This window comes from Linderina pennispora (genome assembly GCF_002104995.1).
Source record: "Linderina pennispora strain ATCC 12442 chromosome Unknown DL89scaffold_4, whole genome shotgun sequence".
NCBI lineage: Eukaryota > Fungi > Kickxellomycota > Kickxellomycetes > Kickxellales > Kickxellaceae > Linderina > Linderina pennispora.
In genome coordinates, this window is record NW_024468252.1 from 190,569 (window position 1) to 216,830 (window position 26,262).

The 26,262-nt window shown below is 55.2% G+C and overlaps 17 protein-coding genes and 1 non-coding gene across 18 annotated transcripts; 10 read left to right on the forward strand and 8 right to left on the reverse strand.

Moving 5' to 3' along the window:
- Window positions 1-4: 4 nt before the first annotated feature.
- On the forward strand, window positions 5-519 carry DL89DRAFT_266150 (uncharacterized protein). Its single transcript, XM_040886986.1, has 2 exons — window positions 5-195; window positions 278-519. The coding sequence occupies exons 1-2, from the start codon at window positions 116-118 to the stop codon at window positions 423-425; spliced, it is 228 nt and encodes a 75-aa protein (XP_040744646.1). The 5' UTR covers window positions 5-115; the 3' UTR covers window positions 426-519.
- Window positions 520-1,226: 707 nt separating this feature from the next.
- On the forward strand, window positions 1,227-2,591 carry DL89DRAFT_256190 (uncharacterized protein; the record flags this gene model as incomplete). The annotated part of the gene is made up of 1 exon (XM_040885421.1): window positions 1,227-2,591. The coding sequence occupies one exon, from the start codon at window positions 1,227-1,229 to the stop codon at window positions 2,589-2,591; it is 1,365 nt and encodes a 454-aa protein (XP_040744647.1).
- A 320-nt stretch (window positions 2,592-2,911) lies between these two features.
- DL89DRAFT_291707 (uncharacterized protein) lies at window positions 2,912-3,355 on the reverse strand (the record flags this gene model as incomplete). Its single annotated transcript, XM_040890227.1, has 1 exon — window positions 2,912-3,355. One exon carries the CDS (start codon window positions 3,353-3,355, stop codon window positions 2,912-2,914), a length of 444 nt encoding a protein of 147 aa, XP_040744648.1.
- A 222-nt stretch (window positions 3,356-3,577) lies between these two features.
- DL89DRAFT_119981 (uncharacterized protein) lies at window positions 3,578-5,077 on the forward strand. Its single transcript, XM_040883197.1, has one exon. The coding sequence runs from the start codon at window positions 3,715-3,717 to the stop codon at window positions 5,044-5,046; it is 1,332 nt and encodes a 443-aa protein (XP_040744649.1). The 5' UTR covers window positions 3,578-3,714; the 3' UTR covers window positions 5,047-5,077.
- DL89DRAFT_119992 (uncharacterized protein) lies at window positions 4,895-6,825 on the reverse strand. The gene has a single exon (XM_040883198.1). The coding sequence runs from the start codon at window positions 6,729-6,731 to the stop codon at window positions 5,109-5,111; it is 1,623 nt and encodes a 540-aa protein (XP_040744650.1). The 5' UTR covers window positions 6,732-6,825; the 3' UTR covers window positions 4,895-5,108.
- Window positions 6,826-7,327: 502 nt separating this feature from the next.
- On the reverse strand, window positions 7,328-7,401 carry DL89DRAFT_t53. The gene has a single exon. It is a non-coding gene; the product is annotated as a tRNA-Asn (tRNA).
- Window positions 7,402-7,885: 484 nt separating this feature from the next.
- On the reverse strand, window positions 7,886-8,178 carry DL89DRAFT_266151 (uncharacterized protein). The gene has a single exon (XM_040886987.1). It carries the CDS (start codon window positions 8,149-8,151, stop codon window positions 7,927-7,929), a length of 225 nt encoding a protein of 74 aa, XP_040744651.1. The 5' UTR covers window positions 8,152-8,178; the 3' UTR covers window positions 7,886-7,926.
- A 1,310-nt stretch (window positions 8,179-9,488) lies between these two features.
- On the forward strand, window positions 9,489-10,368 carry DL89DRAFT_266153 (uncharacterized protein). Its single transcript, XM_040886988.1, has one exon. The coding sequence runs from the start codon at window positions 9,612-9,614 to the stop codon at window positions 10,095-10,097; it is 486 nt and encodes a 161-aa protein (XP_040744652.1). The 5' UTR covers window positions 9,489-9,611; the 3' UTR covers window positions 10,098-10,368.
- A 49-nt stretch (window positions 10,369-10,417) lies between these two features.
- On the forward strand, window positions 10,418-12,078 carry DL89DRAFT_120042 (kinase-like protein). The gene is made up of 2 exons (XM_040883199.1): window positions 10,418-11,329; window positions 11,407-12,078. Exons 1-2 carry the CDS (start codon window positions 10,718-10,720, stop codon window positions 11,998-12,000), a joined length of 1,206 nt encoding a protein of 401 aa, XP_040744653.1. The 5' UTR covers window positions 10,418-10,717; the 3' UTR covers window positions 12,001-12,078.
- Window positions 12,032-12,631, reverse strand: DL89DRAFT_266154 (peptidyl-prolyl cis-trans isomerase NIMA-interacting 1-like protein). The gene has a single exon (XM_040886989.1). It carries the CDS (start codon window positions 12,583-12,585, stop codon window positions 12,157-12,159), a length of 429 nt encoding a protein of 142 aa, XP_040744654.1. The 5' UTR covers window positions 12,586-12,631; the 3' UTR covers window positions 12,032-12,156.
- Window positions 12,632-12,730: 99 nt separating this feature from the next.
- DL89DRAFT_277791 (cysteine synthase) lies at window positions 12,731-14,183 on the forward strand (the record flags this gene model as incomplete). The annotated part of the gene is made up of 2 exons (XM_040889466.1): window positions 12,731-13,117; window positions 13,206-14,183. The coding sequence occupies exons 1-2, from the start codon at window positions 13,022-13,024 to the stop codon at window positions 14,181-14,183; spliced, it is 1,074 nt and encodes a 357-aa protein (XP_040744655.1). The 5' UTR covers window positions 12,731-13,021.
- A 738-nt stretch (window positions 14,184-14,921) lies between these two features.
- DL89DRAFT_256197 (acetyl-CoA synthetase-like protein) lies at window positions 14,922-16,373 on the forward strand (the record flags this gene model as incomplete). Its single annotated transcript, XM_040885422.1, has 1 exon — window positions 14,922-16,373. One exon carries the CDS (start codon window positions 14,922-14,924, stop codon window positions 16,371-16,373), a length of 1,452 nt encoding a protein of 483 aa, XP_040744656.1.
- Window positions 16,374-16,404: 31 nt separating this feature from the next.
- On the reverse strand, window positions 16,405-17,338 carry DL89DRAFT_321560 (thioredoxin-like protein; the record flags this gene model as incomplete). Its single annotated transcript, XM_040891289.1, has 3 exons — window positions 17,269-17,338; window positions 16,701-17,182; window positions 16,405-16,654 (listed from the first exon to the last, which is right to left on the reverse strand). Exons 1-3 carry the CDS (start codon window positions 17,332-17,334, stop codon window positions 16,405-16,407), a joined length of 798 nt encoding a protein of 265 aa, XP_040744657.1. The 5' UTR covers window positions 17,335-17,338.
- An 8-nt stretch (window positions 17,339-17,346) lies between these two features.
- Window positions 17,347-18,378, reverse strand: DL89DRAFT_266156 (uncharacterized protein). The gene has a single exon (XM_040886990.1). It carries the CDS (start codon window positions 18,166-18,168, stop codon window positions 17,467-17,469), a length of 702 nt encoding a protein of 233 aa, XP_040744658.1. The 5' UTR covers window positions 18,169-18,378; the 3' UTR covers window positions 17,347-17,466.
- A 2,501-nt stretch (window positions 18,379-20,879) lies between these two features.
- DL89DRAFT_266169 (uncharacterized protein) lies at window positions 20,880-21,655 on the reverse strand. The gene has a single exon (XM_040886991.1). The coding sequence runs from the start codon at window positions 21,178-21,180 to the stop codon at window positions 20,950-20,952; it is 231 nt and encodes a 76-aa protein (XP_040744659.1). The 5' UTR covers window positions 21,181-21,655; the 3' UTR covers window positions 20,880-20,949.
- A 390-nt stretch (window positions 21,656-22,045) lies between these two features.
- Window positions 22,046-24,204, forward strand: DL89DRAFT_120184 (uncharacterized protein). Its single transcript, XM_040883200.1, has one exon. The coding sequence runs from the start codon at window positions 22,155-22,157 to the stop codon at window positions 24,021-24,023; it is 1,869 nt and encodes a 622-aa protein (XP_040744660.1). The 5' UTR covers window positions 22,046-22,154; the 3' UTR covers window positions 24,024-24,204.
- DL89DRAFT_266171 (uncharacterized protein) lies at window positions 24,107-24,813 on the forward strand. Its single transcript, XM_040886992.1, has 2 exons — window positions 24,107-24,275; window positions 24,356-24,813. The coding sequence occupies exons 1-2, from the start codon at window positions 24,165-24,167 to the stop codon at window positions 24,734-24,736; spliced, it is 492 nt and encodes a 163-aa protein (XP_040744661.1). The 5' UTR covers window positions 24,107-24,164; the 3' UTR covers window positions 24,737-24,813.
- A 462-nt stretch (window positions 24,814-25,275) lies between these two features.
- Window positions 25,276-26,254, forward strand: DL89DRAFT_266173 (uncharacterized protein). The gene is made up of 2 exons (XM_040886993.1): window positions 25,276-25,670; window positions 25,709-26,254. The coding sequence occupies exons 1-2, from the start codon at window positions 25,366-25,368 to the stop codon at window positions 26,145-26,147; spliced, it is 744 nt and encodes a 247-aa protein (XP_040744662.1). The 5' UTR covers window positions 25,276-25,365; the 3' UTR covers window positions 26,148-26,254.
- The last annotated feature ends 8 nt before the right edge of the window (window positions 26,255-26,262 follow it).

A 26,262-nucleotide genomic window follows, 5' to 3' on the forward strand; every position in this document is an offset into this window, starting at 1 on the left:
GCTTTTGGCATATCTCTCCTGAGTAAAAAAAACAGAGGCATCACCAAACAAAATGACAGCATGCTGACTAAAATTATTTTGGTGATTTCTGCATAAAAATGCGTGGGGCAGAGAAATGTCGACTCTTTTCCAGACAGTTTTTACCGAGAGCGGAAACGAACTCGCATACGTCTCAAGGGACCTGTTTTCCTCTATGTTCTCAGACCGACACTATACATCCAACATCAGCAGCATATGCATCGCTATGGCATCACTGATCCACAAAGAAGATTTATAGGCTAATTTGCGCGCGTGAGTCCTGGCAAGGCTTTGGCCTGTGGCCTCGCAGATGTAGCATCAGATGGCTGAAGCAAGTGGCCCGGAAGGAGCAATGTGGGCAGCTGTATGGAAACCATGCCATGGAGCAGTGCACACCACTCGACTGATCTGAACACGCCATGCTGTTCTTGAGAGTCTTCGAGAATTATTAAGATGTAGACGGAGGCGTATGTGATCAAGGGCAGGGTTGGACCTTGAGGATGGGCAGAGCCAGGCGTGCAGTAAACCAGAGGGGGTGAGCAGTCAGCGATCGATATTTATACCATTCCTGCCGAAACACCTGCTACGCGCAAGGGAGGGAGGGGTATTTCACCAATTGTTATTTGCTTTTCTGAAACGGATTCTTGGTGGCATTTTACCACAGAAGGGACAGCAAAAACAGAGCATCACAATCGCCGAAAATGATGCTGGAAACCCGTGCTTCTGTATTTGCCACTATGAGAATCCCGTACCCATTGTCGGAATGGCAGCGCCATGTTCGAACACATAAAAGGCAATGCGGCCACTGAGAGATTGATCACTGCAAATGCGAGCGGGACGAGGTTCTTGCATGTCTCATGCTGAGATGTACGTCGCAGTTTGGAGGGCAGACATGTGTATGCTGCCTATGTATTCAGGCGATCGGTGTGTCTCTTGGATCCAGAAGGCCCCTATTGATCAAATGGCCTGCACTGAAAGAGTGTGGTAGATCCGGCCCTTTTTGGGATCCGAGTGGCGATGGCGCCCAAGGACAAAAATTTCCAGCTCGCGCTAGCAGACAAAAATGTGCTGCTGACTTCTGGACGTCACACTTCATGTTGTCAACAAGCAAGGCTCTGCTGAGAACACCACGTGCCCCTTCCCTCAGCAGGCTTACTTTTCTCCTTTCCACACCTCACTTACCTGCTGTTTCACAATTGTTTTCCCAAATGCCATTGACCGGAGTGGACAATCACAGCCAGGACCTGGCACACACTGACAGTCTCGCAGCACCCGGTGCTGTCGATGCAGCCCCGGACTCAAATACAGGAGCTAGCCCACAACCACCTACGTCCGAGGGCCCTCTGGCCTTTGGTCTGCCCGCTGGTACGCAACGGGAGTACGTCAACCGACTGCCCTCTGGCCAGGTCTCTGTCGCCTCGCTAAAGTCTTTTACAGAGTCCGCTAGCGCGGCACCAAACAACCCCGAAATTGTAGAGCAGCTAGCCAACCGCACAGCAGCAGAGGAGCAGTCACAGGCGGTGATGCCAGAGGACCAGGAGAGCATTGCCAGCTCGTTTTACTTTGGGTCAGATGCCCACAGCAACACACTCGTGGGCGTGGCACCGACAGGGTCGCTGAGCCCACCGCATGGGTTTGGGCAGAGCGATGGCGCCAGCCTGCGAGTACACACTGGAAGCATCCGTGAGCGTAACTACCATTTGCGAGCCTCAGCTACGCTTGACGGCGAAACAGAATACTACGATGATGTCCGGTCCGGCTCGATTTCCCTGTATGGTCGCAGCATTGTGTCACGCCGGCGCATGTCGTCATTGGATGCGCTGGGGTTCTTGGACAACGACGAACTGGATAGTGTCACTGAGGGCAGCGAGGGAGATGCATCAACGACACGAGTTCGCATGGCCACAGATATGGCATACAACGCTCTGCGTATTGGCCCAGAAAACTCAATATTCACCGCTGGGGGAGCATCCACAACCACCGGCCACCGCGCTTTATCATTTGCAACTTCGAGCGACCCTGGGCTGCCCAGCACCGCGTCATTCTACGGTGGGTACTATTCCGAGGACGAAGATATTGCAAGTCTAATCCGTAGTGATGTGGCCGTGTACGGTGGCGAGGACGTAAAGTTCCCATTCCTGCCTGACAATTTCAGTGAGTTCAGTAGCTCTGCGGTCTACTCGCCAGGTGGCATGGACCAGGACCGCCGGTCTCTACAAAACCCAAGCGAAGGCGCCCCCAGCCAATCCGCGTTGCCATCGTCCCAGCACAGCCGCCACCGTGGCAAACTCACGCGCAGGACCACAAACAGGGCCAATGAGAATATCCTGGGCAACGCCGAATCGTCGCGCATGGCGAGGCAGAATAGTGTGGGTGCGTCGTCGTCGTCGCCGCATGTGCGGAGAACAATGACTAGCACACATGGGAGGAGGTACCGGAGGCAGTCGGCGGGCGAGGCATACCATGCGCCCGGTGGGACCGGTACCCAGGGAATGTCGAACCCGGCAAACATCCGGCCAAACGCTATCATGAGGTTCTTTAAGCGCATTTCTCCCCGAAACAACCAGCTGTAACAAAACAAAAGGGCGCTTATCCATCCATTTCGAGTACAAACCATTGGCACCTTATTTATTTGCAAGACATTAGAATGCAATGAGGCAGTCCAGCTGCTTCTTGGTGAGTGGTTGCAGAATTACAATGTTGCCAATGCTGCCTTCAGCTCCGGCCGTCGATGCCGTAGCCATTAGTAAAAGTGAAAATACAATAATGGCAGAAATAATGGCGAGCAGCAGAATGGTGCGCCGACGCCTTTATATACACAGAGCCTATTGCGATATACGCCATGTACGTTTATTGAATTCAGATTTCTAAACATAGACTCGCCCAGACTCTTTTATTTTTCCTTTGCATCACTCAGCGTAACCTTCTGCATCGCGTTGACAAGCAGATCATCTTCGTCCTGCTCTGCCTTGTCTTTTGCTGTAGGCGCTGCCGCGGGCGCCCGCCAATTCCCACTTGTGTCCGCCTTTTTGCCACGCAACTCGTGCGACTTCTCCAGCCGATCTTTGTCTAGGTTGGCTTTCTTTGGGAGTACTGGCCAGTCGCCTGCAGTTTTGGCTATCCTTTCTGCCTTGGGCGGTTCTGGGAAATTTTCTCTCTGTGGCCCCTCTGCTTGCGCTCGCCGTCTGGCTGCTGGCGGCACATACCTTTGCCTCTCCTCTATGGCAACAAAGCCAGTCCGGATTCGTCGCTCCTTGCGCAGTGAGCCGTCGGCGCGCCGCGATGCTGGGATGACGCGCTCTTCCTGCGTCTCTGTCTGTGTGCGTGGTTCTGTCATTGGGTAGAAGGGGCTTACAGACAATGAAAAAAGGCAATATTGCGCTACATTCCACAAGTCATTTGCGACAATCAGTTTTCGACAACAAAGTATGGCTTGATTGGCCAAACTGACCTCGCCCCTTGCGCAGCATAGCGGGTGCTTGGCAAAGTGCGATCGTTGGCAGGCAAGCTCATGGGCAATCCCCCCACAGCCAAACATGCTCAGAGTAGAGTGCGGAGGACAAGGGGGTTGTCCTCACTTCTCTCTGGCATACTCAAGGGAGAACCTGCATATAAATATCGATATTTTCTGTCCAGCTCTCCTCGTTTCCCATCTGCAAACTCGGTGTAAAATCTTCTTTTTTTGAACTCTTGATCATGGTTGACTTCAACAACTTGGCGAACATGGCCACATCTGCATACAAGCAGTACCAGGAAACTACTTCGGGCGACAGCAGTCGTCGCAACGACAGTGAGAACACTTATGGTAGCCAGAGCCGTAACGACAGCAACCGTCGCAACGATGACGACAACAGCTATGGCAGCGATCGCCAGAACCAGGGCTACGGCAACCAAGGCCGCAACGACAATGACAACTACAGTAGCGGCCGTAATGAGAGCAACCGTCGCAACGATGGCGACAACAGCTATGGCAGCGGCCGTCAGGACCAGGGCTACGGCAGCCAGGGCCGCAACGACAACGATAGCTATGGCAGCGGCCGTAACGACAGCAACCGTCGCAACGATGATGACAACAGCTATAGCAGCGGTCGCCAGAACCAGGGCTACAGCAACCAAGGCCGCAACGACAATGATGACTACAGCGGTGGTCGTCAGAACCAGGGCTACGGCAGCCAGGGCCGCAACGACAATGACAACTACAGTAGCAGCCGTAACGATAGCAACCGTCGCAACGATGACGACAACAGCTATACCAGCGGTCGCCAGAACCAGGGCTACAGCAACCAAGGCCGTAACGACAACGATAGCTATGGCAGCGGCCAAAACGAGAATAGCTACGGGGGAGACAACAACAACGGCCCCAAGCCCAGCAACTACCATGGTGGCAGCAGCTCTGGAAACAACGGCCGTAATGATGACTACAGTGGCAGCCAGGGCAACAGTGGAAGCCAGGGCAACAGTGGCAGCGCAGGAGGTTTTAACATTTCGCAGGCTGCGTCGCTGGCTTCAGGGCTCCTTGGTGGTGGCAACAAGAACAGCAGCAGTAACAGCAGCAATGGCGGCTTCGACATTGGCCAGGCTGCTTCCCTCGCTTCGTCTTTCCTGGGTGGTCAGCAGAGCCGCAGTGGTGGCGGAAACAATGACCTGTTCTCGACTGCCTTGAGCCTCGTCAGCGGTGGCGGGTTCAACCAGGGTAATGCCAGCAAGAGTCAGATGCTGTCTAGCTTCAGCAGCATCTTTGGTGGTGGTAACTCAGGCGGCAACAACCTGGCCTCTCAAGGACAGCAGGCCATGGGTCTGGCTGCTGCGTACATGGCGTTCCAAAAGTTCTCTGGTGGCGGCAACAACGACAGCAACAACAGCGGCAACAACAACCGTGGCGGCGACCAGAACCAGCTTATTGGTATGGCTATGTCCGAGGCCAAGAAGCTTTTCAACCAGCACTCTGAGGAGGGAGGCAACGCCAACGAAAAGGAGACTCTGGCTACGGCTGCACAGGCAGCAATGAAGCTGTTCGGCTCTCGCTAGCATGTTCTGGTTTGAAATATATATTTTTCTCACTCCAAACTCCAATTTCTTGGAACAAAGACTCAGAACCCTGTCAGTGGGAACGGCCCGCGCGGGTCGTCAGCCAGGTCGAGTCCGATCTTGCCCAGCGCGTTTCCTGAAACTGGTATGTCTTGCAGCTTGCAGTTGTTGGTCAATTGCGGCGGCAGCTTCGTGCTATTGGCGATCATATACGGCGCCTCAATAAATGTCAAGCTAAGGCCCTGCACGTCATGGTATGCCATATGGCAGTGGAAAAGCCAAACCCCTGGGTTATCAGCACGGAACCTGACCACCGCGTACGACAGTGGGGGAACAGTGATGGTATCACGGCGCATAGGGTACTTGCCAGCAAGCAGTCTCTTAGTTGGGTCCTTGTTCGTAGCACCACGGATAACGATGAAAAATTGATGTCCGTGCAGATGGAACGGGTGCGAGTTGACATCGTAGTTGAAGATCGCAATCTCGACATCCTCGTGGGTGTCCAATATCACTGGATAGGTCTTGAACCCGTACACGTCAGGGTAGTATGCCTGGTATCCAGTGGTAAGCGCTGTCACTAGCGAGGGGACCTTGGGTCGTACAAAGGTGCGGTTGTTATATGCGAGGTGCTCTCGCTGATCGTCGTAAATGGATGTGCGTACTTCCAGTGGCACCCACTTTTGCACGCCCGGCGGATCTACCTTGTCAATTGGAACTAGATCAATATCCTGGAAAAAGTCCCAACTGACGGTGCTCACAGAAGCATTTTTCAAGTGGGCCGTTGGCGAGTATTCGACAAGCCCCTCGAACGGAAGAGTCGCGCGTGCCACACCTGCCTGGATGTCCGTGAAAATGTCAGCATGGTAGATGTAGTTAGTGTCAGCTCTGCTCTTCGCGGTAACTAGCACTGAGGCACGCTGCCCCACAGACAACTGCATGCTACTGGTGACCTTCTCCTCGACATCGGTACCATCGACCTCGATAACTCGCATATCATGGTCCTCGATTCCGAAGCGAACCATACCAGTCCCCGATACGTTCATCAGGCGTAGCCTGTATGTCTTGCCTGGTGTGAACTTGAGCTTTGTCTTCTGGAGATCGCTTCCACCTGCACTATTCACAAGCATGTATGGGTGGAATGGTGATACGCGTGTGGCCTCACTGGTGCTCAGGAGCTGGTCCTCGATTTCGGCTGCTTCGCGGTGGTAGAAGGCCTCAAGCATCACAACCATGTCCTCATCGTACTTGTATACCTCCTTTGGCGGATGGCTAATGAGGGGTGTGCGCAGACCATCCAGCCACTGCGCCTTGTTGTGGCTGTGGATCCAGTACGTTCCCGTCTGCACCACGTTGATCTCGTATGTGAAATTGCTGCCAGGCGGGATTCCACACTCGGTTGCACCAATAGCACCATCGTAATAGTTTGTACCGTTCTGGAAGAAGCCGTGTGTGTGCAGCGAAGTCACCTCCTGTAGCCTGTTGGTTGCATGAATCACTAGCGTATCGCCCAAGTTGACATGCACCTCAGGTGGTGGCCATTTCCCATTAATACCGATTCCACGCCGCGAGTTCTCGCCGTCGGGGTTGATCTGGACGTACTCGATGTTCCAGTCCAAATGAACACGCTTAGCCAGGACACTGCCGAACGCTGCAAACGAAAGTAAGTAGACACCAGTTAGCTTCATCCTGCAGCAAAAAGTATATAACTTGGAGAAACGAGTTTGGTAGAGAGAGCGGAAGGACAGTGCAGAGCATGGGCATTAAATATGAAACTGGCCTACCACTTGCACCTGAGGAGAATGCGCAATATTTGCCCAAGGCTGCACCGAGTAGGGTTGTCAGGCCTTCTAAGCCATGCCTTGGCCAAGCGCCGCATGCTACTATACATGAAAGCGGAGGCCTCTGTAAACAAACGCCACAGCAGATGTGCAACATCAACAATTGCAATATACAGACAATGGAACCATCCACCATCTTCGTCAATGCGCCCCGTGTGAATATACAGCGAAACCCACCGTTAGTAGGGCGGCCAATTGGTGTGGAAAAGCTACATGCTCAGGATACATCGCAGACTGGTTCGCGCTGGCTTTCGGTTGAACAAAACAGATCTTTCTCAGCACGTATTCTCATACAGCGCTGCATTCAGACCTGGGATTCATGCAATGGGTCGGATAGCCCAACGAGTCATTGACTGGTGGCTATGCACGCATGGAAATAGCGTCCCCTCTGGCGCACGACACCTTGGGTTCGAATATAGAAATAGAAAACAGGGCAAAAAGATCGCTCTCGGATAGGCTCGAACTATCAACCTCCTGATTAACAGTCAGACGCGCTAACCAGTTGCGCCACGAAAGCTGACCTGGCTTACAAACCAATTTCTGAAAACATGAAAAATAGAATGTATATGATCCACAATGCATCTGCTACCGTTTCCATGATATGCAATGGACAAACCATACGGACCATGCGGTTAGATTAGAATATGCATGGCAGCATTTAGTTTAAGCACATGTTGCGTCAATGAAATGGCGGCAGCACTGTAGACTGCAAACTGTCTATAGTGCATAAAATGGAAGTCGTTGGTGTTGCCACTGTGTCGAATACATGCACATAGAGCTGGTCCACAGGTGATTCTTGAAGGTGGCGTTGTGGATCGTCAGCGGCTCCTGCTGAATCCAGACACATTGAGGACTTGGATAACAAAGCCAGTTTCTGCTATATATATGCATAGGAAGGCTGTTGCTGTATGCAGGAAGCACAGCGTAGACTGTGGCGGCTATCTACCAGCAAAGCAAAAAAACGGTCGGTTGGCAAAAAGCAGAGTAGGTCACCGCAAACGATGCAAGCCGAAAGGTTTATTAAAATACTCTGTGAACAAGTCTAGCTGTGGTACGTAAATGGACGGGTGCCGAAACTGCCTTGACTGCTGCTAGCGCTATAGAGGTATGTGAGGACATGGTCTGGACTATTGCCCTCGGCAGCACTAGCCAATGAATGGGCATTGCTTTGTGATTTTGTTGATGTATTCGAATAAAAGATGGAGCCATCGGGTTCGGTGCGGGTGTCTGTGCTGGGAAGCCTCTTGAAGAAATTGCGGAATGGCATGGTAGATGTATAGCTTGTACTGTTATTGTTGACAAGTCTATGCGAGCAGGGGGATTGGGGCATGCCTGTCCCTTAAATGGGCTGGTGCTCTGCTTTCTGGTGCATGCACATCGGTGCCAAGGGGCGTGCTACGTGCTTTTTGTGAGTTCGCCAAGTGCCGGGCCGGATAGGACTACTGCACACAGTCCTGTGACCAGCATATTCCAGAAGCAGTGGAGGGGTGTGCCTCGTGCATGGCGCTGTAGGTATATCTACACAAAACACTGCGGCGGGCTGCGGCAGCAAGGACACATGGACCTAACACCGGAGATGCTCTATCGATAGTTACTGCGATTTTTATTTGCTAGGGTGTGAAACGCTTGCTAGAGAAGAGATCTTGCTGAAGCCGCATTCGCACTCGTGGTTTTCTCTGTTGGTGCATGCGCGCTCAATAGCCATTATTCAGCTCTTGGAGACGGTATCTTGTCAAGGAGAGGAAATAGGAATGAACTAGCGGGTATTCGGGAAGAAGCGGGGTGGTGTTCCTCTGTTGCCCAGTCGAATCCAAAGCACTGTCGTTCACTGCGGGTGGGCATCTGCGATGGATGCACATGGCCAATCTCGGAAACTGACAGACCATCCGATTGCCAGCAGGACCACCCCTAAGGCAGCACCAGCGAGGGCAGTGGTGTCGACAGGGAATCGGTGGCTTAGAGTGGGGAGGCGCCTCAGGTAAACTTCGACGCAGCAAGGGAGCCTGTGGTTTAGAGTTCGCTCAATGAGACTGCCAGGACCCTTGCGGCCTTGCTTCATGGCAGGGCAGCTTGCATGTTCGTCGATAGAGCAAGTGCAGATGCGCTGTTCTTTGAGAGCCCAGTCTTGTTGTTCCGATAGATTTGCTGGCTCTCACTCACAGCGCAAACATAACCATAATCGGTGGATGGGGAGGCGGGCGGTGACACGCAGCAGGCAGGGGCAGGCAGAGGGAGGAATCTTTACCTTTTGTTGTTGACAAGTGCCTGGTTGCCGGCTCCGTGCTATAAGGCTGCGCGCTGCTTTCCGCTACTGTGGACATGCTCCATGATGATCGGATTTGTAGCCCTGCAAGCGGAGACCCGGGCCTGCGGTCGCCTGCCCCGGTCAAACGGGGAGGGGATGGCAGGTGCCCGTCATAGAAGAATCCATGAACAGCATATTAATTGGGAACGCTGGTCTATCAATGTCCTCGTATCTCACCTGCGGTGCTGACATCCTTTTTTCAAAATTCTGAAACCAGACTGAGCGGCATGATCCTGTCGACAAGAATGTGAAGCTACTTTGCGGACATTCTCAGGGGAGGACCGAAGCGGCTTTTCCTAGCAGCCCGGAGTAGGGGTGGTGTGGCCTGCCTTTTATTTTTCTCAATTCAGGCTCCCTCTTCATTTCCGCGCTAATAGGAATTCATACACTTTAACAATTCAAAAGTTTTCTGTCACAGGCCAATGTCGCCGTGGATAGTTCCAGCAGTATTCGTGCCAGTCGCACTCGGAGTAGGCACATCGTTCAAGGCACTCAGCAGCTCCGACTGGCACACGCGCCTACGCAAGCCCAAGTACAACGCCCCACACGCATCCTTATTGCCCGTGCTCGTGCTCCTGTACACGCTCCAGGGCATTGGATCATATTTAGTGTCGAATGAAATGGTGGTGGGCGACCACACAGCAGAGCTAGTTGCGCAGACAGCTGGGCAGGCGGGACTTGGATTCTTCTGGCTGCAGCTGACGTTTTTGGCGTTCTGGCCGCGGCTACTGGCATGCGGAGTGAGGCTGGCGTTGGCAGATCTGTGTGTGGCGGTGGTGGTGCAGGTGCTGGGGATGATCCAGTTCTTTCGCGTCAGTGTGGCGGGCGGGTTGCTGATGCTGGTAAGCTTGCTTGGGTGCGTGGCTTTGGGCGTGTGGAATCTGGCGCTGGTGCGCAAGAGCTCTTAAGCTTTGTAATTTTTAAAATAGGGTGGGAGGAAATAAATCCCATCGATGGCTGGCAGGCATCAGTCTGGCCGCGAAAACAACCGCAGCAGACAGACAATAGGCAGGCATAAAGTGATGCGTATATTTTCCGATGGGCAGGATTGGCGGTGTGTTTGCTTATTTTTGGGCCCTATTACCAATCCGCATGTCTTGAAGCAAGGAAAAAGGGTGTGGAGACGATGGTTCTGGAGCGCACGGGGCGGGGGTTTGCTATATTTGGACGGAGAAACAAAAAGTGATGGTGGTTTGCAAGAGAGGAGGATTTTTTTTAAAAAAGCGTTCTACTGCTTCATGGCTTTCATATCAGCAGTCATGGAGGGGGCGGACACCCGTGGCCAGACCCAAGCATTTGCAGATGCCTGACCAATCATGAGGCCAATTTATTCGGGCAGTTTGGCCGCTCTTGTTGCCGCTGTTGCAAAGAGTTTTTCACCGGGTTCGCAAAATACAGAGGCAAAAATTTTAGGGACAGTTTCCAGACATCCGTTCTGGGTAGGCCATCTCTCGCTTTTCTTCTCTCGCGTCAATTAAAAATCCAATCCCACTCTTTTAAAAAGCGCGTACATTTTTTGCTTTAAACAATGGCTCACGACGGTTCGCATGTACTGGGAACGGTGATATCGACGAGCAAAATAGGCGACGGTCTGGCCCCACTGTCCATCGGCGGCTGCATGCCGCCGCGTAGCAGCACCAGCGGGCTGTCGCGGGCATCGGGCGACACATTAGCATCGTTCGATGAGCCACCGCTGACGGTGCAGCTGGACGATGAGGTTCTGGGCAGCGGGCAGTACGCGACGGTGCGGCTGGGGCGGCTGAGCACCGGGGGGGCGTGTGCAGTGAAGATCGCCCACAAGCAGGACCCGGACGCAGTGGAGCTGGCGCAGATCGAGGCGGCGGCGCTGGCGCGGGTGGGCGGGGCGCCAGCGACGGTGCAGTGCTTTGGAGTGGTGGACCTTGGTGCGGGCGTGGTGGAGCCGTGGGGGCAGGCGGCAGAGCGGATGGCCAAGGGGCAAGGGCAGTGGGGGGTGGTGCTGGAGCTCTGCCATGGCTCGTGCTGGGAGTTGATGCAGCGGAGCCGGGCGGCCATGGGTGCCGAGCTGTTTTTTGCGTGGGCGCGGCAGCTGACGCTGGCGCTGGCGGCTCTGCGCAGCGCGGGCATGGCACACAAGGACATTAAGCCGCACAACATCCTGGTAAGGCTCTTTCCGTGGCTGAATGGGGGGGGGGCAGATGACTGGGGTTTGTTCTAAACGACATGTGCTCTCTGTAGCTTGACAGGGCGGGGGCAGTGCGGCTGGCGGATTTCACGGCGGCAGAGTTTTCACCAGCAGCAGTTGCGGCGATGCGCGTCAGGTGGGAGGCATTCAACCCAAACTCATATCCGCCATACGTGGACTTCAGCGGCACGGTGCCGTATAGCGCGCCGGAGGCATTGAGTCCAGGGCTGGAGCGGACGGCCCAGGAGCTGCACAAGATCGACGTCTTCAGTCTGGGCGTGACGCTGTATGCGCTGTTTGTTAGCGGCCGTGATCCGTTTGCCAGCGTCAAGAGCGGGCTGGAGCAGATGCTGCTTGCGGGCCGCGGGGCTTTCTGGGAGTGGGAGGAGCGCCAGGCCCTGGCCGCTACGCCTAGCGCCCCACAGGAGGCATCCGGCGGCCTGGCGCGCAGTCTGAGCCTGGGCCGCCGGCTGCGTCGTCGCCAGGCGTCGCAGGAATTCCGTACGTTCCTGAGCGGCGAGCCGCTGCCAGCGGGTGTCGAGGCGCTGCTGCGAGCCATGACGAGCCCCAATCCAGACCAGCGCCCCGACGCGTCCGCCATTCTGCAGGCGCTGGACGAGATGGAGCTGGAGATCTTCGAGCCCTGAAATCATTCTATTTGCGTTATTTCTTTCATTTCTTTCATTTCCTTCATTTCTTGCACGTCTTTCCGATCATTTCCGTATACGTTCAATTCCATTTCTGTGTTTATTCAAAGGCTTCAGGATGGCCTAAGGTGTCTGCCATGCCAGCCAGATTGGCTCTTATCCGGTCCGCAGGATGATGTGTACGCCGCTGTCGGACTCGACCGGGCCGCTGAGCTCTCCAGGCTTAAGTGCCAGCACAGCCTTCTCGAACGCTGGCTGCATCTGCCCGCGGTCAAACCACCCCAGGTCGCCGCCACGACGGGCGCTCGAGCAGTCCGACTCCTTAGCCGCCAGATCGGCAAACTGCACCTGCCCCGAGGCAATCTGCTCGCGGAACTGCTCCACGGCCGCAGTAGCCTCCTGCTTGGTGCGCGTAATATTGGCCTCCTTCCACGAGCTGGGCTTGCGCGACCCCGCGTGCTTCACCAGCAGATGGCTGGCCCGCATCTTGGTTGTCCGCGCCCGCGGCTCCTCTGTCGGCGGCTCCCAGCGGCTCTCGCCCGTCGTCCGGTTGAAGTAGTATTCGATGCCGCGCGACTTGGACATGCGCACCTCCCACCCGGGAGGCAGTGCTGAATGCGACCCTTCGCCCTAATGTACAGCTGTTAGTAGCATGTGTTGGAAGCGACTGCACGAGGAAGCGGGGCCTGTGTGCTTACCATTGTTGGTTGTAGAAATGCTAGTGTTGAATTGGGAATGAAAAGAAGAAAAAGGTGAAAGGAAAAAGGGTATGCCGAATCGGCCTAAATTCACCGCGTTGGAATTTGTCATCGCTGCCCCTGGTCCTGCCTCCCCCCAGATATTGGCCGGCGATGGCTTACGGAGGCCGGTTGTGCGGATCTCCCTCCTGGCATGCTGTTATCATGGCCTGCCCCCGGAACAGTGCTTATATAAATACCGCCCAGTCCAGCCCGCGCTTATCTAGCTTTCTCCTTTACTTGTTCGCCTCCCATCTATTTTTCTACCTTCAGTTAGCTTTAACATGCTGGGCCGTAGACTCTACTCGACTGCATCGCGCTACATCACCTCCGCCAAGCCCACAAATGGCTTCATTGGCGCCATCGGCAACACTCCCCTGGTAAAGTACCTTCCTGAGTTTAAAATCCGACCAAGAGGGCAAAAGAAATCAACATCTGTGGCTAACAACGAAATCTCCTTTTGGCTAGATCCGCATCAACAGCCTAAGCAAGGAGACCGGGTGTGAGATCCTGGGCAAGGCCGAGTTCATGAACCCAGGCGGGTCGGTCAAGGACCGCGCCGCCCTGTTCGTAGTGGAGGCGGCCGAGCGCTCCGGGGCCCTGCAGCCCGGAGGCACGGTAGTCGAGGGCACGGCGGGCAACACGGGCATTGGGCTGGCGCATGTGTGCCGGGCCAAGGGATACAAGTGCGTAATCTACATGCCGAACACGCAGAGCCAGGAGAAGATAGATCTTCTGAAAATGCTGGGCGCCGATGTGCGGCCAGTGCCGGCGGTGCCATTCGACAACCCCGACAACTACAACCACCAGGCGAAGCGCTATGCGGAGACTCTGGAGAACGCGGTGTGGACGGACCAGTTCGACAATACGGCGAACCGCCAGGCGCACATTGAGACCACGGGGCCGGAGATCTGGGCCCAGACCCAGGGCAAAGTTGATGGGTTTACATGCTCCACCGGCAGCGCCGGGACGTTCGCCGGCACGACCAGGTTTTTGAAGGAGGTGTCGAATGGCCGTGTCAAGGCGTTTGCGGCGGACCCGCCCGGCTCGGTTATCTACAGCTACGTGAAGTCGCGCGGAAAGAGCCTGGATAAGGAGGGGTCGTCGATTACCGAGGGCATTGGGCAGGGCCGGATCACGGCGAATCTGCAGCCGGACGTGCATCTGATCGACGATGCCTTAAGGATCCCGGACTCGGACACTATCAGGACGCTCTACCGTCTTTTGGACGAAGAGGGCATTTACCTGGGCGCCTCGTCGGCACTCAATGTCACGGCCGCGTACGAAATGGCCAAGATCATGGGCCCCGGCCACACCATCGTGACTATTATGGCGGATGGCGCGTACAGGTACCAGTCGCGTCTGTTCAGCCGCAAGTGGCTCGAGGCCAAGGGCCTGGCGGATGCCATCCCAGCGCACCTGCAAAAGTACATTGTCCTCGAGTAATTGGTGATTACCAAATACATTACATGATCGCTGGGTGGTCCCTGAGTCCAAAAAAATATGTCACTTGAGTTGCCCATATGCACGATGTGCGTTTATCCGCTGTGCCAGATGCATTAAAGGAATGCAGCGCTGTAGCTAGTCACAAGCGAAAAAAACAATGTCCCTAATGCATCATGGTAATACGTGGTGGTGTGGTTTATATGTGCGCAGCACCGCATTCATTATTTGAGGATCAAAAAAATCAGCACATAGTTTCCAGTGCCTGCGGACATTCCCTGGGGATGCGGGGGCTTGGAAAAGGGGGGAAACGGCCAAGGCAAGATTACGTTGGCGCAGCTTGAAAAAGAATTGATGAGCTTCTAAGTGCTGCGCCTTGATTTTCCAACACAACCGCATCATTTCAGAAGGGGGAGGGGAAATCAGTGCTGCGCAAGAAAAGAGTGAAATAGTGGAATCATAACGGTCATTATACAGGGCAGCCACGAAGCAAGCCTTAAGCACTGTGTTATTTGTGAATTCTGGGTAAGGACATCAGGGCAGCCAGCTCATCAATGAGACCTGCGAGGTGACATTTCCGCAAGACACTCGCAAGCAAAACCTTGTGCGAATATATGCCCAGAAATCAAGGGGGAAACCGAGTGTTTAAACCCGCAAGTGCCAGCCTCATTCCCCTCTTCTTTTTGGTTTTTTTTTCTTCTTTCTTCCTTTGTCTTTAAAGTTCACTGGCAAATGTCTACCATGTATATTGTATCGCCCCTTAAACCGCACGCAGTGCCGATGGGCGACATCCCCACGCACATGTTCACCCGGGCCGCCCACCGGCAGCACACGGAGAAAGTGCTAATTGACGCGGAGACCGGGCAGGGATTCACCATCAACGACATCATCCAGACGTCGCAGCAACTGGCACAGGGCCTGGCACATATGGGTCTGGCCAACACAGTCATTGCGGCGTACGGGCGCGATCCACGCAATGTCTTTGTATACTATGCGGCGCTGCTCTCGGGCAATGCGTTCCAGCTGGTCAGCTGCCGGGAGCAGCTGGAAATTAGCCAGGCCAAGCTGGTGTTTGTAGAGGGCAGGCACATGAGTGACCTCGGAACTGCGGCCGAAATCATCGCATTCGACCGGGGGTCCCATGCCTTCCGCACCCTCAGCGACCTGCTGGCCAGCGGCATTGGGATTAAGCCCCGGGCTATGGCGCCCGAGGCTGCGGAGAAGGCGCTGGCGATTTTGGCTGGCGGGCAGCGGCCGGTGATGCTGTCGCACTATGGCGTGCTGGCGGCTCCCGCGGGCTCGGGCCAGGGGGTGGTGGTGGCTGGCATGCCGGGCATCGGCAATATCGCGCACCTGCCGCTTCTGGCCGGCTGCACTGTGGTGCAGCTGCGCGAGTGCTCGGCCCTCGCCTGTCTTGCAGCCATCGCCGCACATAACGCAAATGTATTGCTGGCCACCAACGAGCTTCTGCTGGAGCTCCGCAACGCCCGTAGGCGGGACGGCTGGCTGGAGCTCAGCGGCCGCGCATTCCCCACCGACTGCCTGCAGACGGTGTTTGTGTGGCAGATGCACGCGCCCGGCTCCTTCAAGCAGCAGATGCAGGAGCTTTTGCGTGCGCGCGTGGTCGAGCTCTACGGGTTTGTCGAGACCGGGCTGATTGCCGGGCTGATCTCCGAATCCCCGCCGCTTCGGGACTCGGTCGGCGTATTGTGCGCCAACGTCACCGCCCGCATTGTCTGCGACGGCCGGGACCTGAAGCCCGGGGAGTATGGCGAGATTTGGGTCAAGACGCCGCGCCTGATGATGGGGTATCTGGGCGGGTCCGCCGGGCTGGTCGACGGGTTCTTCTGCACCGGCGATTTCGGCACTGTGACCGAGGACGGCGTGGTGGTGGTGATGGGAAGAGTGGATGACGTCGTCAGGATGGAGGAGCGTCACGTGCCGCCCGTGGAAATCGAGCGGGCGGTGCGTCAGTGTGCGGGCGTTGCAGACTGCGCGGTGGTGCGGGCAGCAGGACCCGGGCATGACGTGCCGTTTGTGTTTGCTGAGCGCAGCGCCCCGGCTGCGCAGATCTCTGCAGTGCTGGCAGAACTGGCAGGTGCGTATCCGGGGATCTGCGGGCGGTTTGTGGATATGCTGCCGCGGACTGCCACCGGGGCGGTAGCACGCACTGAGCTCGTTTCGATGCTGTAGCAGACATTTTTAATTCAATTGCTAGTCAAACCTAATGCTCCTCGCCCTGGCGGATGTCGCTCATGTTGGCGGTATTGACTGCCGTGCCAATGAACGCCAGCTGCTGGAGTGCCGTGACGTCGCCGCCGCCCAGGTTGTCCTCAATGAACACCGACAGACTGTGGACATTCTGGAACCGCACAAACCGCAGCCCCACCACACCGCCCTTTTGGTAAGTCTCCTCAGTCATCTCCACCGCCTGCGTCTCGCTGCCCTGCTCGGCGTCGTCAAATCCCACGTCGCTGCGGTTAGCAAAACAGCCGCAGGGTACGCGGAGCACGCTCCAACTCGGCGCATTTCAGCATCAGCGAGTGCAGCTTCACCGGCTGGTTGAACACCACGTGCAGAACCATCTGCTCGTCGACATCGCTTTCCAGCACCGAGTCGTCGGCCTTGAACACGTTGGCCAGCGGGAAGTCGTCGTTCTGGTTCAGGCACTCGCTCTGCGTCGCAATAACCGTGCTGGTAATGTCGGCGTGGCCGTGTACGCCGTATGCAGACGCTGCCGGCGCCGAGTCCTGCAGTGCCGCGTCAATGGCCGAAATTATCGCCGGCTTGCTGGCGCCCCGCACCTCGCCCACCTTGCGCCCGCGCCGGAACAGCTGCAGAGTCGGCGTTGCCGTGATCTGGCACTGTGCCGCCACTTCGCCGAACCGCTGCACGTCCACCTTGTAGAACCCAACCGAGCCGTATGTCTGCGATAGCTCCTCCAGCACCCCGTCCACGATACGGCATGGCGCACACGTCTGCGAGTAAAAGTCCACCACCACCTAGCAGACAAATAGCCCCCTTTTTAAGTGTTTATCTAATTTCAGGCCTAAATTATGCCCCGCCCAGCTTGTCTTGTTCTCCTTACCAGCTTGCTCATGGACTCGTTGATAAGTTGCACAAACTGCTCGGCTCTCTCGACATTGACCGCCATTGCTTCTATTTTGCTGGATATATGAGATATTGTTAAAAAAAAAAAAAACGCCAGTGTTGCTAAGAGACGCATGCAAAGGAAACGGCAATGACGCGTGCAAAGCCTCATCAGTGGTGATCTGATCAGCAAAATTTACTCCTCGACATAGACCAGAAAGTCGCGGCGGCCAAACACGCGCTCGGCCAGCGCCCGGCCATCGTCGGTCGGCTGCGTAAACGCCAGCTGATCCAGACCCACTGGACATCCATAGACAAACCGCATCGCCACAGCCCTGACCATCTGCACACCCACGCCTCGCCGCCGCTCCCCAGGCACCACCCAAATCCGACTGATCCCGCACACGACCCGGATAAACCCACCCTGACACTCACTCAGCCCAGGCACCAGCCGCCTGGCCTTGTCAATGCGCTCGGCCAAAATGCACCCGCACACCCGACCTTTGTCAATGAACAAAAACACCTTGCGCTCACCCAGCACATCCACTTTGCACGCACCCAGGTGCTCGTTGGCTAGGTTCAGAATGGCCAGCGCCCGCTTAACTATGCGCTGGGGGCTGTGCGCGTCGACAATCTGGACAGAGCCGTTTGCACAGACTATGCTTTCGCAGTCGTCGTGCCAGAGCAGCGCCTTGTCCTGCCGCCTCTGCCACGCCCGGTGGAACTTTTTGTGCAGATGCTCGTCGTCCGTGCGTCCACGCTGGTACGCCATGCCGCATTGCTTGCAGGGTTCTGCCGTCAGCTGCTTCTGCCCGAAATCCAGGAACGTCTGGGTTTTCTTGCGAACCACCACCGCCTCTATGCCCGGGGCCTTGCTGGCTGATGTGCTGGTGGCCATTGAATCAAGCAATGTAATGTGCGTGCGCCGCTTTTTGCTTGCCGCCTGGTCGCTGCGCGTTGTCCATGCCATGGCTGGCCTTCGTGCCGTTTGTGTGCCGTACGTTACTTTGACTCGGGCTCGCTTTGGCGCATGCGTCGTTGTCTCCGAGCTCATTTTCTGCCTCCCCCTCTCTAGTGAATTTGTACAAGGAAATTAAAGGAAGCTGAAGAAACTCGAAAGAAGTGAGAGACGTAGTGTAGGTAAAATCGATCTGCTATTGCTAAAAAAAACGCGAAAAGGCAACGGTCTGGTTTCGCGTAATTAGGCTCTGAAGACAATTGCACGTGATCTTATCACCTAGCCTATTTCTTGATCTATCTTCATCTTTACCTATATATTTGTGAAAAGGGTGGGTTTTTCGTTCTATTTACTTATTCATTTACTACAACCTGAAGGCGAAGACTGTCATATCTGCCGAGGATTTCGTTAACTGGAAGGACAGGTCAGAACTGTCGAGCGCAGATTTCGGTGATATAGTTAGATACCATATTTATGATTATCTATTGCATAATGGCGATATCGAGCTACATGGCGTGCGCAAAATGAATCAAGTAGCGACATACGTGGATACCGAGCTGATGACAGCATACAAGAACAACATTGTGTTGCACTATGGCACTTGCCTACAGCGGATTCTGGCCAAATTGGTTGATATTCGCAGCCGTAAAAACACACTGCACAGTACAATGGGCAATGTGTCCAAGGCTGAGTTCAATAATGCATGTCAAGTGTGTATTTATACACCTGCACAGAAGCTCCACCAGGAAGTTGCCTCTAGGCACCCTGGTCTCAGTGTGCTCACCCCACCGATGCTTGCAATCTACAACAAGCTGGCACCAGTCCTTAATGCCTATGATGCCAAGTACAGATTCGCCAAAGACAGCCGATACTATGATGCCAAGGCAAATCCACTTAAGCATCTGCGTGCATACATTCGCCTATGCCAGCTTATCGAGAATGAGCAGCTTGGCAAATCTCCCCCCTAATGCTTGCCTCTGCGGACATCATGGATTCCAGACCATGTGCGCTTGGACAAACAAATAATCAAGCAGGTGTTTGTTTCGAAAACACGCGAGCAGGTTACCAAAATCAATGCAGCAAAGAGGGCAACAACAGAGGCAAGGAAAGCAGCAGAAAAGGGCGAAAAATTGGCCAAGAAGGCTGCACACGAAGCAGCGAAGATGCCATCAGATGCAACAGAGGCCACTGCAGCAACTACAGCAGTAGCAGCTGATTCACTTGCTGGTGCATCGGCGGCAGCAGCAGCAGACATTCCGGCATGTTCCCAACCCACGGCCCTACCAGAGATCGAAGAACCCAACTGTGAAGTGCCATGGCCTTCTCCGCTGTACAAGCGAGTCATGTAAGCAGGCCATGGCACAATACAGGCGGGCCTATTCGTCTCGGCTCTTGAACCGCGATCTCGCAGCAGTTCTAAACTTCAGACTCGTTTTCCAGTCACTCTGTGATTCAGGCAGTATTCCTGAACGGTTCCGTTGCTCTACGGCCATTGCTGCCGATGCTTCTGGCGCCACTCCGGCAACAAAGAGGCCGCGCAAGAGGCGTGCAGCAGCAGCAGGCGATTCTGTTGCCAGCAGCAGCGAACCAGCGCTGAAGCGCCTACGCTGAGCAGGCCACCAAGGTGGGAGATGTCCATGATCGCCATTGCACCAACAACCATCCGATACGTTCAAATGACCGGTTCGCCGTGATGCTCTTATCGATGTGTCAGCCCATGCTGACTAGCAGCCGAGCCCGCATCGCGAGCAGAGTATTTCTAGTAGGCGAAATAGCGACTAGTCTGCTTCTCACTGTACCAGCAGATGTAGCAGGTTTACTCCTACAATCCACTGTGTGCACAGGTGGTGCATCCACAGTGCCGGCGTGGTTTCTGCTGTAGACGCCGAATACTTTGTGAATAACTAAGCCACTACACAACTCACCAAACAACATCAGTACCTGCGCGTTTGCAGCACATAAAGAGGGCGACTCTAGACTGTCAACTGTGGTGTGGTAGGTCCATAATGGAACAAATGTTGCTTGATTTCCTGGCAAAAAAAGTCCACAATGCCACGGTGGAGGTGCCAATGCAGCCATGCACATCTGCGGTGCAGTGCCAAGTGCCAGTATGGTGGCAAAACTATCAGTTAGCACAACTGCAGGCCTCGCCAACAAGTGATCGGCCGCTAATAAGGTTGATTGTAATGACGGACACTGCAGCTGCGAAGTATGCTAGAGGCAGAATTGGGTAGCTCCAAAAGAGCTGAACAATGTTACATAGGTCATTGTTGGCTTCAAGCGCGCATATTTCTGCTTGCGCACAAAAGAGGTAAATGTTGGAAAAGAGAGCTGCTTTGGCCTATGCTTGTCCTTGCTCTACCTCTATCATTCAATAAGAAGATATGTACTTTTATCGTAATGGCCATTTATGGACCGCTCTTTTGCGCCAAAAACAATTTGTGTATCCGCGTTCGTGGTCTTATCACTTGGATAGGGATCACTGCGAATTCTGGCTTCATACCGATGAACTGCAACTATAGTGCATTGCACATGTGCACTACATAATTCTGCTCACACCTCGAAAGCCGTTGGGCACGATTGATGCCAGCACCCTCTGCTTAACCAAGCCATGGGCGATGAGTTCCTACACTTCAAGACCCCCGTTTGATGCTTGTCACAGACTATTTCATGCATATCACTACAGGGTTATTGGATTTATAGACTTCAGAAAATACAACACTATTGGCTTATAGAGTCCAACCGGCGGTGCAGCATCTCGTTCAGCTGGCGCTCCATGGAGAGCTCCTGCTGCAGCCGTCTCTGTGTATCCTTTGTCGAGGACAAGAGCAGCTCGAATTTAACTTCAATCTGCCCCTCCATGATATCGCGGGCCGGCGAATCCGGGGTTCTTTTCCACTCGGCGATCAGCTCATGGATGTAGTCAATGTCGGATTGCGAAGGAATCTGCATGGTCGGTTATTTGCGAATATATGGAATAGCAAAAACTGTGGAAGATGGTCTGCAGAGTAAAACTATGCTCAGGTGAAGGAGGGGGTCTGTAATATGATTTATATGGCAGGTTTATTACACCCAAGGCACCGGTGGAGGTCCCCGAGCACGAAAAAAACAGGCCCAAAGGTTTGTCGGAACAGAAACACAAACACGGTCAACAAACAAGCTCATGATGAACTTGCCTGAGCCATGTGGGCTCTGTTGGAGAAACAAAAAATAAAAGATCTGCTCAGGCATTGCTGAGTATCTTTTTGGAACAGCCAGGTTAGATGTTTTGTGTCGGGGAGAGTAGGCAATTAATGAGCTAATTTTGGTTGAAGGCGTGGACCTTTACAAAAGGAAACCCTCGGCAATAATGCTCACGATGCCATCTTTTGTCCTAGCGCGCAAGGGGCTGGGCACTGCCTTGGAGGGATGCGTGCGACAGATCCCGTTGTGGGAAACAGGGAGAGGAGCTGAGCGAAAAGAGAAGTGACAATGGCCGGCAACAGGAGTGAGGAAGAGGCGATGTTGTGCCAATTCATCGTAATTTCGGGAGGGGGCATTATTGGCAGTTTATGAGCCTGCTGGTTATTGCGAGAAGAAATTACCCTGTATATCCAGCTAGTGGGTTTCAATGGCTTATCGCTCCAGCTTTACTGAAGCTGCAAGCTTACACGCATAGCGAGCAGTTCTGGACCATGGTTTGGCCCATTAGTTTGATTGACCGGTGTTTGCCGGATATAGCGAGGGAATGTTGCTGCGGATAGGCTGGGGGTGATTCCAAAAAAAAAAACAGGCAAGCACACGGCGTGCTGGAGGAGCAAAGCCCAAAATCACACAGCTCGCAACATCGCCATTGCACGCACTTTGATTTCGATTTCGCTTCAGGCAGCTCTTTTCTTTTTCTTTTTCTTTGCCACTCTTGTGTATATCTGCTCTCATTTGTACTGATGGAACTGACGTTCTGGAGGGAGTCAATAACGACGTTGCTGGCGACGCTGGAGGGCGCGTTGCTGGGCGACAGCGATCAGCACACAGGCAGCAGTTCCATGCATCACGAAACCCGCAAGCACGCACGCTACTCGACCAGCGACACGTTGTCTGATATGGAAATGCCCGGGGAGCCAGCGAAGCGGCGGCGGAACAGCGGCGACTCGGAGGAGCTGGCGCGGCGGGCGTACAAGAACCGGCGGCTATCGAAGACATTGTCGAGCCAGTTTGCGCGCAGCCTGTCGATGAGCACCGGGCAGTCTGCGGGCAGCGTGGATGTGGATCACAGTCCGATGCATATGGAGGGGTACGTGTCGCTGTCATCGGTCAGCTCGTGCTCGTCGCTTTCATCACTGTCGCCGTGGTCGTCGGACGCTGCCTCGACGCCACATTGTGGAATCCTGGACTACTCGGGCATGCAGCGGGCGCTGGCGAATCCAACTGTGAACCGGACAACGAAGGCGCGGGAGAAAAGCAAAATGGCGGCCAGCGGGGGGCTGCAGCTGGCGTCCAGCATGGAAATGGACAGCAGCGATGGCGGCATGACGGCGAGTGCTATGGAGTCGAGTGTATGTAGCGAGCTGCGAAACACCTCGATTGCATTCAATGGGGACGTGTTTTCGGTGCTATTCCGTGCGGCACCCAGGGACCTGGGGCTGGCCAGCCGCGAGGAAGTGGACCGGGTGGTGGAGCAGTGGGCGGAGCAGCAGGCGGACTCGCATGGCTCTGAGACGGCATCGCAAATCATTACCGGGCTGCAGGACCGGCTGGCGCAGCTCGAGGCCCGGCTGCCGACGATTCTCCGGCGGCTTTCGTGCGACCACCGGCAGACGCAGCCGGGGGAGCGGCTGGACGATCTGTACAGAGCGGTCGGCGAAGTAGCGCATATCGGCGGGTGGCTATACCGGCGCCAGTTCCCGTACCTGCCGGCGTTCTTCCCCAGCCTGACGCCCCAGCTGCCGCTGCTACAGGAGCTGATCCGTCTGTCGCACATCAGCAACGACATGCAGCAGCTTGTCGCCTGGACGCCCAAGTTCAGCCGCTCGCTGAAGGAAATGTGCAATGAGTATGAGGAGCTAGTGCAGGAGAAGCGCGAGGTATTCGGCGACATGCTGTCGCAGGCGGGGCTAGCATGGAAGGCCATGGGACTACCGGTGGACAATGGCCTGATCCAGCACACGCAGCAGTGGCTCGAGTCCACAACCGAGCTGTGTCTTGCGCGGATTGCGCGTGCATATGAGCGGCGGGCGAACTCTGCAGCGGCCTTTGGCAAAGAGGACATCAGCATTGACGACCTGGCGCTGTGCAGCAGCCAGCTGATCCACTCGGTGCTTGCATGCTCGGTGCTGTGCGGCCGCTACCCGGCGGCTCTGGCACCGCATCTGCTGTATGTGCTGGCCGAGTACTCGCACTGGGCGGTCGGCAAGTCGGCAGCACGTGCCAGCGCATGGCATGGCAAGTCGCTGGACAGCCGCGCCATGCGGTTGATGCGCCAGTGTGAGACGCTGGTCAAGCTTCTGGCGTATGTGCGTGCGACACTGGGCGACCGCATGGCTATGGATGCAAAGGCTGGAGACGCAGCTGTTGCAGCGCTGGAGTCGCTGGCTGCGTCGCTGGTGGAATTGAGCTGGTCGCTGGCCGAGATCTTGGCTGCGTACCGCCAAGACGGCCGCTTTGCGAATCCGTCAGGCACTTTGCTGCTGTTTATTGACTTTGCCGTGCGCTTTGCAAGGCGGGCGGTTGATTTTGGCGGCAGGTTTGCTGCTGCCCACCAGCGCCTGCATCGGATGCAGGCGTATCTCAAGAGGCTCGAGTCTGCGCTGGCCTAAGCGGATACCCCAAAACCCTTGCTGTCATCGCCACATACTAAAAAACTGTGGGTGATTTTTTTGTTGCCCCTGCCAAACCACCACTGTTCTATACAATTACCCCCTATCTGCATATAAATTTTAATCTCATATCACCTTGCAATGAGCGCAGCCCAGGAACAGCAGCCGCCATCGCTGGAACAGCCACAGAAAGCACAGGCCACCGGTGTGCATATTGACCGAGTGACCCAGCTGCAAGATAGCATCGACCAGGTGAGAACCCTCCACTTCATTGAGCACTCCTGACGCAATGCTTCTTGCTGACCTGATTTCCTCCCACCATTCGTTATTAGCTTGGTCTCATGCTCGTCAGCAGCCTCGACTACCTCCACAAAAAAGCCGGCATGGTGCAAGTAGACCCGAGCATCCCGGTAACGCAAAAGAACATTATGGCGGACGACGCCGACGCCTTCAGCGCACGGACAAAGGAGATCGCCACCGACATCTGCCGCCAGGCGAAGAAAATCGATGTGCTGATTGAGGCGCTGCCCGGCATTGATGCTTCCGACAGCGAGCAGAAGCGCGAGTTCGATAGACTCAATGAGGAGAACCAAAAGGCAACCGAGGAATTGGAGGCCGCGAACCGCCGGGCCGAGGAGCTGCTGGACCAGGTGAAGGCTATTCTGCAGGCTATTGCTGAGAACTCAGGGAAGGTCGCAGGCCTGGGGGCTTGAGTGAGTGCGTGTGGGAGGCATTGTCGCCAGTACTGTGAAGGGTGGCCGCAAAACAAGCGTGAAAAGGGCTGGCCAGCATGGCCACACGTCATGTGCCTAGTGGCATTAATGGGCATTGCGGTAGCTTTTTGCCTGCCCTCTTAATGCAGTGAAAGCCCAGGCGTGTCCATGCCCCCTTTCTGCCTCGGCCACAGTGCACGTGGGCTGCGTCTTTCTGATTCCGACCCGCACTTTAGAAAACCTCCTCGCTGTCTCTCGAAACCTTGGCAGCCAAGGGCCGCCGTTCTTCTTCTCTTGTTTCTTCACTTTTGAAGCATTATATTTTTTGTTCTTGTAAACTACCTCGCAACCGTTCTATATTCTATTCGTTAGAGACCATATGTTTGGCCTTGTAACCAGAGTCTTTTGGTAAGTTCTGCCAACCACAAACCAATCCCAGGGAGCAAACTCCGCGCTATGACGCTAAACCTTGCTCTGCACCGCTGTATAGTGTGAGTGTCGGGTACCTCTACCCGGCGTACAGGTGCTTCAAGCTCCTGCGCGGCGGCCCGGCCGCCATTGGAGCGTCGGGCGAAGATGCGAGCCAGCAGGGCGACGTAGTCAAAGGGGTGTTGAAATACTGGATCGTCATGGCGGGATTTACCGCAGTTGAGTTTGTGGCCGACACCTTCATATTCTGGCTGCCCTTAGTTGGTCTGACCAAAGTGCTCTTTGTCGTCTGGCTGGTGCTGCCTGGCATACACGGCGCCGAAATCATATACGACCGCATCGTCGAGCCCTATCTGGTGCAAAACGAGGACACATTGGACAGGTACTTCCGCCAGGCGCAGCGGGTAGCGCAAACATCATCACATTCAGTGTCAAAGAAAGCGTACGATAGCTGGCTCGGGTATGTGCAGAAAATGGTGGACAGGCAGGGCGAGTCCACTGCGTCGTCCAGTGCCGCGGGCAGTGGCAGGGGCCGAATCTGAGTGGGCTGCTGCAGACGGTCTCGCAGAGGCTGCCGAATGCCTCGCGTGCTGCAACCTACATCGCCAACCTGTCTGGTGTGACCGAGGGCCCGCCAGCGCAGGCCGATCAGGCCAGCGGATCGGGCATTGCCTCGCTGCTCACATCCCTGGCCATGTCGTTCACCTCGAGCTCGCTGACTGCCGTGCCCGAGGACCAGCGCCTGAGGGACATTCGAATGCGCAAGACCCAGCTACAGGGCATTGTCTCGCAGCTGGAGTCGAGCGAGCGCGAAATCATGTCAAAACAAGCCCCAGTGAAGGAGCGCCCGGAGGACGAAAGCGGGTTTGAGAAGGACGCGGTTATTGTGAGCGAGCCAGGCAATGAGAATTCGTCGGAAGCGATGCCACAAAATGCGGCCGAGGGAGATCGAGTGCCACCGGCTCGCCGCTGGTTCTGGTAGTTTGTATTCCTCTGTTTTATAGCATCTTCTTTATGTGTCGGGTCTGAGTGCCATCCCTCATCTGTGGTGTGGCTCGTATATGAATTGTGGTGATCCATGAGCGACTTGTTAGAAG